General features: G+C 36.2%; 1 protein-coding gene across 1 annotated transcript; it reads left to right on the top strand.

Annotated features, from left to right (window-relative positions):
- The first annotated feature begins 612 nt into the window (after positions 1-612).
- Positions 613-1,197, top strand: LOC113360079. The gene has a single exon (XM_026603628.1). The coding sequence runs from the start codon at positions 613-615 to the stop codon at positions 1,195-1,197; it is 585 nt and encodes a 194-aa protein (XP_026459413.1).
- Positions 1,198-9,775: the final 8,578 nt, after the last annotated feature.

Genomic DNA, 9,775 nt, shown 5'->3' with positions numbered 1-9,775 from the left:
GGGCTCGCTATCCCTTCCCTACACGGTACGGCTACTCAGTAGTTGTATGAATAGTATCAAACGGTTACTCAGTAGCCGTATCAGTCAACTGTTGACTTGACCAATACGGTTACTCAATAGCCGTTTTATAGGTTTAAGTCACCAGAAGCGATCTCGGGCTCCCCACTTCTTCTTCTTTTCTAGTTTTTCATCCTCTCAAAACCCTTTCAAACCCCTATTACTCCCTTTCGATTTTCATGTTGATTCATTGCGATTCGATGGCTTAAATTAAAAGGGTTTGATCGTTACTCCAAGGTGAAAACAAATTCATTCTTCAATTTCGAATTTAATCCAAAAAATCATCTAAGGTGAGTGATTCTAATGTTAGGATTTCAAATTAATTTGATTTTGATGAGATTGTAGATATTAGGTTGGTTAGGTATGTAGTATGCAATTCAATAATGTAATTAAAACATATATTTAGTGAAAAATCCATGATAATTATTGTGTTTCTTGATTTATGTTGAGTGAAATGTTTGAAAACTAGAATATCAATATAGAAAACTGATTGACTTGTATTTATGTATGGTATACACAAATTGATATTGTTTTTGTTGTTTGCAAAGGTGCACAATGAGTCTAATGCGTGCTTATGTGAGAGTTAAATATGGAATCTATTTGGATTCCTCTAGTGATGAAGAAGAGAAAGCTTTGCTAATGTTTACACAACTATGTTTGGATGAACGATTACGTATTATTAGACAACCTGTACCAAGGGAGGTACAGACACGTAGTGTAATAACGCGTGATCGAGTGCGGTATGATGCCAAAATGATGAATGATTATTTTACACCTGGAACTGGTTATACCTCAAGACAATTCAAACAACGTATAGGCATGAGGGAAGACTTAATCGAGAAATTGTTAGGAAAATTGCTTGAAGTTGATCCAGAATGGCAACAACGTCCAGATGCAACCGGTATTATGGGGCATTCTCCGCATATGAAATTAGTTGCTGTGATGAAATGTTTATGCAAAAGTATGCCAGCTGATATTGTTGATGATTACACTCGTATGGGTGCCACCACAATATACAAGTATCTAAAAAGATTTTGCCACACCGTTTGCATGACTTTTGGAGAAAGATATTTGCGTGAACCCACTCCTAAAGATGTTCAGAGGTTGCTACAAGAGAATGCGGACCGAGGTTTTCTTTGAATGCTTGGTAATGTTGATTGTATGCAATGGCCATGGAAGAATTGTCTGGTAGCTTGGCAAGAAACTTACCGGGGTAAAGATAAAGAGAGTATTTTGGTATTAGAGGCGGTGACATCATGCGATTTATGGTTTTGGCATGCTTTTTTTGGAATGCCTGGATCAAACAACGATTTGAACGTGTTGGCGCACTCTCCCCTTTTTGATAACATGCTAAAGGGTGTAGCACCTCCATGCAATTATGTCATCAATGGTCACCACTACAAAATGGGTTATTTCTTAGCCGATGGTATCTATCTAAAGTTGACTACAATTGTACAAGCTTTCTCTCAGACATTGGACATTCCCGACTATGTGAGATTCAACAAGTATCAAACGGCTAAAAGAAAGGATGTCGAGCGTGCTTTTGGATTTCTCCAGGGTAAATTCAGAATTGTCGGATCTCCGTGTAAGTATTGGCATCAATCTGACTTGAACCTTATTATGAAATGTTGTCTTATTTTACACAACATGATTATCGAGCATGAACGTCGGGATACGAATTGGGGCAGAGTTGTTCATGTTCCGCTTCCGAAACCTACCAATAATGGTCGTGTATTTATGTCATCTCTGAAAAACCTAGAAATACACCTACAACTAAGAGATGATCTTGTCAAGAACATTGCTGTGCGTCCTGGTAGAGGAGGCCAGGCAGGGGACATGTCTAGTTTGGAGGGTTCAGATATGGAATACGTGGTACTTCCGTCATCAGAAGGAGATTATGATGATACAGACTTAGAAGAAGAAGTTGTTCCTGGTCAAAATGAGGATGGAGCATTTGATTATTATGGAGATTACAATGATTAAATTCCAGATGACTTTGAACATGCAGTTGAACATGTATCTGGAGACGGACATGTGGGAGACGAATATGAACATGATGGAGATGACGATGAGGCTTCTGGCGACGAGGAGGATTATGACGATGATGAGGACGATGACGATGAGGAGGACGATGATGATGAGGATTCCAGCGATGACGATGATGCTCCATCCTATGATGATGCGAGTATGTACGATGATGATGATGTTGAGGCATAGGATGCAATTCACTGTTTGGTTTAAAGATTTCAAATGTTACATGCATATGTAATAACAGACTTTTAATTATTTTTGGTTTTTCAATTATGTTATGTTTAAAGATTTCGAATGTTACATGCATATGTAATAACAGACTTTTAATTATTTTTGGGTTTTCAATTATGTATGTAATCCGTGAAATCATTTAAATCTCCTTGTACAGTATATGGATATGTATACATATCCGTTAAATCTTTTTGTACAGTATATGGATAGGTATACGTATCCGTGAAATATCTTTGTACAATATATGGATATGTATACTGGCCATGTATAAATGATTCGCATTCTCTTCACCAATGAACACATTAGTTCCATCAACCACTCTATCCTCCAAATTTAGAAATTAACATTTATTTTTGTCCAAATTGTTATCTATAACACTTTAGTTTCTTAATTATGGTGGGTTATATTCCGGTGGAAGACGAGTTGATAGTTAGTTTATGGGTTGATGTTCATCTAGAGAATGAAGAAGAAGATGAACAACTAAATAACACAAACCTTTTGGAGCAGTAACTACAAAGGTTGACTATACATAACGGGAATCCGAATGAACGAACAGTTAAGTATCTGAAAACAAGGTTAAATGTTACCACTTCAGGCGTCAAAGTGTATGTATCGACACAGAGATCGTTATATTTATGGAGGGCTCCAGTACCTTCGGAAATCGTAAGAAACTTACCGGTTACCTATCCAACAATTTTTTTTGTGTATGTCTACTGAATTGTTGAATAATTTAATTATAAATTGATATTGTTTTCTTTTGTTGTAGGAGCAATTTGCTTTGGAGAGTTACCAAAAAAAGGAGGGGAAACCGTTTAGATTTTTTAACTGCTATGTGATTTTGAAAAACAGTTTCTCAGAGTATAACCCTTCCCCCTTTGAAGATTCATCCTCTGAATCATCAGATGAAGAGTAAAGAATTTTAATAATAATAGGTTTTGTGGGTATATCTCTCTGTAAACCCTCACGAGACATAACTCGTCCAATAGGGTCGCCTATTGGTTTAAATGCAGATTGTACATGCATAATGTAATCGTTAATCATATGAATATTAAAATAAGTATTATTATTTATTGTAGAAGCATGTTACATCATGTTGATCACATTTAAACTCTTACAACAACACATACTAATTATAAAAAAAGCACATTACATCAATTGATGTTCAAACTCTTGATTAAACTAAATTGTAACAACACTTATTCAGCCATGCCACCGTTTCACAGACAAGGTATTTCCAATAACGTTTTCCATATGTTTTCTTTGCACTTGACCGGTGCATTTCCATAAAGAAATTACAACCCTCGGTTTCACAGAGAATCCCCTTGGTGCATTCAAACTCCACCTTTCCTTTTAGTTTGAAGTTCTTGCAGAGTTCGTCAACTTTTTCTTGTTTGATTGCATCTTTCATTGCATCCTCCAAACATTGTACTTCTCCCGGACATTTAGCGTACTCACATTCCAAATACCTTATCTTCGCCGCTATCGACTCTGTTACCTTCCTAGTGCCAGTGCAACCTCGTTGTGGACATTTTGTAAATAGCCATGGGCATTGAAGCAGATTATGATTATCCATGAAACAACATGGACAAACCTCTTTTGCTTCCACACATACTATTTGTTTTCTATTTCTACTCGAACTGTTAGAATACATGATTGAGGTTTATATTTGAGAATAATTGAGATTTATGTTGGTTAGAAAAAATGCTCTATATTTATAGAAAGAAATATATAGCCGTTGGACATGATTTGTAAGAAACAGAGTCGTTGGACACGATTTCTAAGAAATATAGTCGTTGGACACGAGTTCTAAGAAATATAGTCGTTGGGAACGATTCCTATATAAGGAAGATAACTCATTCTTCTTTCCAGCATCAATCTACCCATTCTTATTTGCAGTAACAATCTTTGAGGTGTAAATCAAACCTAAACATTTATTCAATGGAAAATCAATCAACAACTACCAACTCAGTCGAAGAAATTCTTAGAAGATGCAAGCGAACCACCCAATCAATTGTTGCAATGGAAAAAGAGATATGCAAAAGAGGAGATCAAGCTACTACGAAAGCAACAACGTATCACCTACCAAATTTATTAATAAGATGGATGAAGTGTTAAGCAAACAAAAATCCACTAAATAAACCAAAGATTCATCATCGGTTGCGACAGAATACGAAGAAAAGCTCAAGGCATAGAAACGAGGTCAAGAACAAATGCAACTGAGGGCAAGGTTAAAGGATGTTGAAGAAGAGACGGAATGGATTAGAAACTTTTACCTTCTGAAGGGTGATTTTCCAGAAGATCCTAATGATCATACTGTATTTTGGATTAATGTTGGAAGGGGTCCTTTCATTAAACCGACGGGAAAACAACCACGCTTTAATTATGAACCATCCCACATTTGTTCAGGGACACATCATATTAGGAAATTATGCATCAAGTACAATGAGTTTCTCCATAGGTACAAAAGGGACAGGTCCGCTGCACAAGATGCATATAAAGCCTGGAGAGGAGAACAGTTTTATCATATCGAAGCGGCATTGATCGTTGAATCTCACACCAAGAAAAATAATAACATGTAATGTATTCAGACCTATCGTGCACCACGTTAAGAAACGAGGGCAGAGCGATACCCGCTTAATGAAGTGATAATGAAGTTATTAATTTTAATCGAATGATCTGTTGTAATTTCTTTTGTTCGTTATTAATGAACATTAGTTTAATGAAGTGATAATAAAGTTATTAATTTGAATATAAAAATCGTTTCGTTACAATACATTCAAACCTTTTATTAATTCAAAGAACAATTTAAATTAATTTAGACAACACTTTTAAAATTTAGATAACAACAATACTAACTACAATTTTAGGATAACACTTTTAATTTAAACCTACATTACAAATTAAAAAACTAAACTCAATAAAAGATAAAACAACTAGAGATGGATTACATCGTCATTTTCTGAATCTTCAACGCTGATTATATTCATCCCCTTCAAGATCTCCTTTTGCTTGCGTCGATAATATCTTTTTTCGTTGGGAGCTAATCGACTAAGGTACATAGACATTACTGCATTGTCTTGATCTGAATGCATTTGTTGTTGATGCATTTGATTAGTCTGTTGATGAAGCTTTTGCAAATTGAGTTTTTATTCCATTTGATAACTTGGTTGTTGAGTATACTCCCAAATTGCTTGGTATTGGGATTCTTGTTCCATTTTCATTTTTTCCTTCCTTGATCGTGTTTCCTTAAGATACTCCAAAATACTAGCACTTTGTTGATAGATCCTATCTTCTTCCATCTTAACCGAAGATGTTCCTCATCACCTTCTCTAAATATACCTTGCTCACGATCCTTCTTCTGTCTGGCTAGCATTTTGGATTTTTTGGCTCCTATAGGACGTGCATTCTCCTTGTATTTCCAACGAGTCTCTCCATTAGAAAGAACTTCAGTACCATCTTCGTGTGATACAAAGTTACAATGATTATTAAACAACTCACTGTTTTCGCTAACAGTGAGTTCATAATTATATCCAGGGACCTTTTCTCTAAACAATTCATAACATGCATCATACTTGAATGGTTGTCATGTTTGTTCCTGAAATTGCTTCCGACCATCTTTTGTCTGAAAATTCATGTAACAAACATTGATTTTATTACTATTATCACCAACTATATTGAAAAACTTAACAAATTAATAGAACTAACCAAATCTTCGTGGCTCGCACCGCTTTTGGTTTGACGATATATAGCGTTAAGAATGGACACGAATTCTTTGACATCTTTTTTTATATACTTCATCTTGGTTTTTAAGGATGACCAATCTCTTTCATATGGATTATCGTTGCGTTGGACAAAAATTTGGTGAATACGTATCCAAAACATAGCGGTTTTTTGTGCCGAACCCACAATTTCATCCATACTCACATAAATTAATGCAATAGTGAGATCAATCTCTTCCTGTTGAACAAAATTATTAACCATTTTGAAAATCAAAGAGGTATAGTAAAAAGAAGAGAAATAAGAAATCCATTGATCTAGGAAGAAGAAAAATAAGATATCAATTGATTTGGTGTGGTTTGAATAGAGAATTAGAGTGGTATTTATAGAGGATTTTGAAAAAATGACCGTTGGGATTCGACGGTGGAGAAGATAGAACCGTTATTAATGATGGATGGTTAGGATCGGGTGTGAGAGAGGTGTAAATGAGAAAAGGTCAAGCAAATATTTTTTCTGAAACGGCTACTCAGTATCCGTAAAGCGTAAATTTATACGGCTACTCAGTTGCCGTGTGGTTTTCCTTCCCTACAAGCGGGATCAGATGTAATCCCCCATGTAGGGAAAGGGGTGAATATCCCTACATGAGTAGGAATTTGGGAGACTATAGCACATGAATATTTGGGGTTTTGAGGGATAGAGAGGAATAGGGAGGGGATGAACCCCTCCATAGTGCTAGCTCTTAGGGGTGGGGTTCATATTTCATGTGTCTACATCTTTTTTGTCTGTGGAGAATTACTCTTCATTTTAAAAAACAAAAGAGATCCTATGATTCAAGTTTGTGAGAACGTGAACCATGATACGATTTTTTTTTTATTTTAAGAATCTATTTGCATGTTAAATCGCGGTCATTTTTGTATATATCTTTGGTAATAAAGAACTAGGTATCATCCTGACCTACGACTGTGGTTCAATCTTTTATCACCATAACATTTTGAAGTTCTATCCATGGATTTTCCTCTGATTCATGCAATGCAGTTGCAGATAATTTACCATTTCCGACGTCTAAAACCCATTTTGCAAATCCGTGGATTTATTTTTGTTTTCGTCTCTGGATCGCATTGAACAACCGCACAGTTTTGATCTGCTTATGGACGCGTCCCTGATATCTTCTCTTGAACCCTTCTGTAATTTGAAATATGTCTAAAATCGCTGCCAATCACCACAGTTTTTCCACCAAATAGTTCCGTTTGAGAGGAATCATCACCTCTGGTGTCATAATGTCTTGAATTATATTGCCTGCTTCAAATGCAAGTCAGTTTGACGGAGATGCTTCATCCCAGATTATCAACTCTGTCTTAGGAAGGAGTTCAGCTTGTTCTGACTATTTTGTCACTTTACCACATGAACGTTCATCTATCCTCGTTAGAATTTTGAACCTTGAGTGTATCGTAAGACCTACTATAATAGAGTTGTTATACATGTTGAGTAACCAAAATTAGACATACTATTATTATACACTTTTACATTGTCAAATGAACAGAGGAAGCCAAGGCATGTGAATAAATAACAGTTATGTAATTCACTATAAAATATATAGTTATTGATAAAATACTGAGTCACATATTTTTCAACCAAAGACGCTATAACTAATAGTATTTTGGGTCTTGCACGGAGTAAAGTAATAATCGTTTTTTATGGGTACGTCCTTCCAGTTACACCGCTTTCGTTACAGAAGATAGACATCGTTTATTTTTCTTCATAACGTTTTGGGAAACTTTTTTTAGGCTTTTATTTAGATTGTCAAATTCTTCTTAAAATTCTTTCTTATCATAATGCATCCATTAAGGATTGGGTTTCGAATATCCCTCGTGCTCGACATATTACGGTATGGAGTTTACAGGTGCTAAAAATGCTGACTCTCTTAGGCGACCTCCTCGAGTGAGAGTTTGACCTTCATTTTTTCTCCCTTTGTTGTATTCTAAATGCGTGGTGTTCCTTCAATCCTTCATTTTTTTTCTCTTCCTTAGATGTGGCCCTTCAATCTCGAAAAAGAAAGAGGATATTGCATGGGCATAAAACTTGGATGCAATTCTGAAATTCTCTTCAATCCTCCTCTATTTGGATGCATTATAATCTCTTTTAGTGCTGCTTTCAGTCTTATTAACCAGTAAAGCTGCAACCTTGGAAGAAGTAGACAAAGTATATTGCTTTGCGTTAGTATTGCAAGTGCCGATTAGTCTCAAGCTAACTGGACTTATTGGTATTCATTGAAGCGGCTTTCCACATTATTGAATCATCTTTCTTTTGTTTCTTTGGATCTTTGTTTTCATTGATAATACATTGAAAAGAATTGTAGATGGGGAAAAACGATTTGCTGGTTTTTACGGAATTGAGGAGACGACCATGCGGAGGAGACTCCTTGAACCGAGCGAAATGTTTAACCACACACAGATGCACTGCAAGAAGGGAGTGCTTTAAGTTCAAGAGATCAATCTGTAGGACTCCGGCCTAAACCAAGACAATGGTCGTTCCAGAGTCAATTCGGTCACAAGAGAGGATGGGTCGATCTGTAGGAGGAAAGCTTAGAAATGTGTGAGATCAATGGTGATCAAAGATTGTTGATGTGTTGTGTATTTTGCGTGAAAATAATTTCTGGATGATTGAGTTTACTCAGTTGAGAGTAATTGTTAAGACGATGAGTTCGTGTAGACGAAAGACGAGAATTGTCTGTTTTTACGAAAAAATGTTTGTTCCCAATCATGATTCAGAGACTTATTTATATTGCAAGAATTGTAAACACCTTGATCCCATAAAGTGTGACAGTTGTTGGAGTCAAAGAGTGGGGAAATGGAAATCGTGTTAAAACCAGTTGCCCATCGTGCGGAGACTTGGTTGATTTTCCATCCACTACTTTGCTAACTCCTCCAACTGATTGCACGACTTGTTCACATTCTCATCGTGGGTGAACACACGTGTCGTAGGCCGCCAGACCAAAACCCTAGTTAATATCCCCCATGTGACACGATTGATGTCTCGTGATTGTGGAGTCTGCAAGGCAGACGTGTATTTAGTTAGTCAGTTGCTGACTTCATGGGAAGATGAGTCCTTGCATTGTTGAGTCGAACAAATTTTCTGGGACTCATGAATTGAACGTGTTTGTTGAGACAGAAGTATAATTGTCGAATAAATGTTGATAATTAAGGTAAACAAATATTGCTCACTTGATGAATACTTGAATATTGATAGTTGAACCAATATTCCTTAGTGAGCAAATATTGCTCATTTGAACGAATGTTGCTCGTTTGATGAATTATTGGCAACATGACCAAATAAAATATTAATTTAAAATACTGGAACCGAGTATTAGAATGTTGATCACGGGATCAACGTAAAATTATTAGTGTTTGAATCTGCTCAGAATTATATTTTGCAGAGCTTTGGATTCGAAACCCTAATTTTGATCAATTGCTGATCAATTGATGATTTATTGAAAATCAACCACAGAGTGAAGGAGGGACCGGCTACATAGGATGATGGATCGACCATGTAGCGCCCAGATGCTCGAGTGAACAAAGTACCAAAGTCTCTTGAAGACCAATTGGTGAAAAGATGATTAAATGTTGGTTTAATCATTTATTCAAATAATGTTCGTCCGAACCTTAGGTGATAAAACCTAATAAATTACGAAGAGATGAAGGACCGACCAAGGGGCCATGAAACCGGCCCTGGTTGGTCACGG

Source organism: Papaver somniferum, chromosome 3, assembly GCF_003573695.1.
Source record: "Papaver somniferum cultivar HN1 chromosome 3, ASM357369v1, whole genome shotgun sequence".
In the NCBI taxonomy this organism is placed as follows: Eukaryota; Viridiplantae; Streptophyta; class Magnoliopsida; order Ranunculales; family Papaveraceae; genus Papaver; species Papaver somniferum.
The sequence above is the reverse complement of the archived record's forward strand: the minus strand, read 5'-3'. Positions and strand labels throughout refer to the sequence as shown.

Bases quoted from the DNA above. Each gene is read 5' to 3' on its own strand.
- LOC113360079 (XM_026603628.1), top strand. From the start codon at position 613: ATGAGTCTAATGCGTGCTTATGTGAGAGTTAAATATGGAATCTATTTG.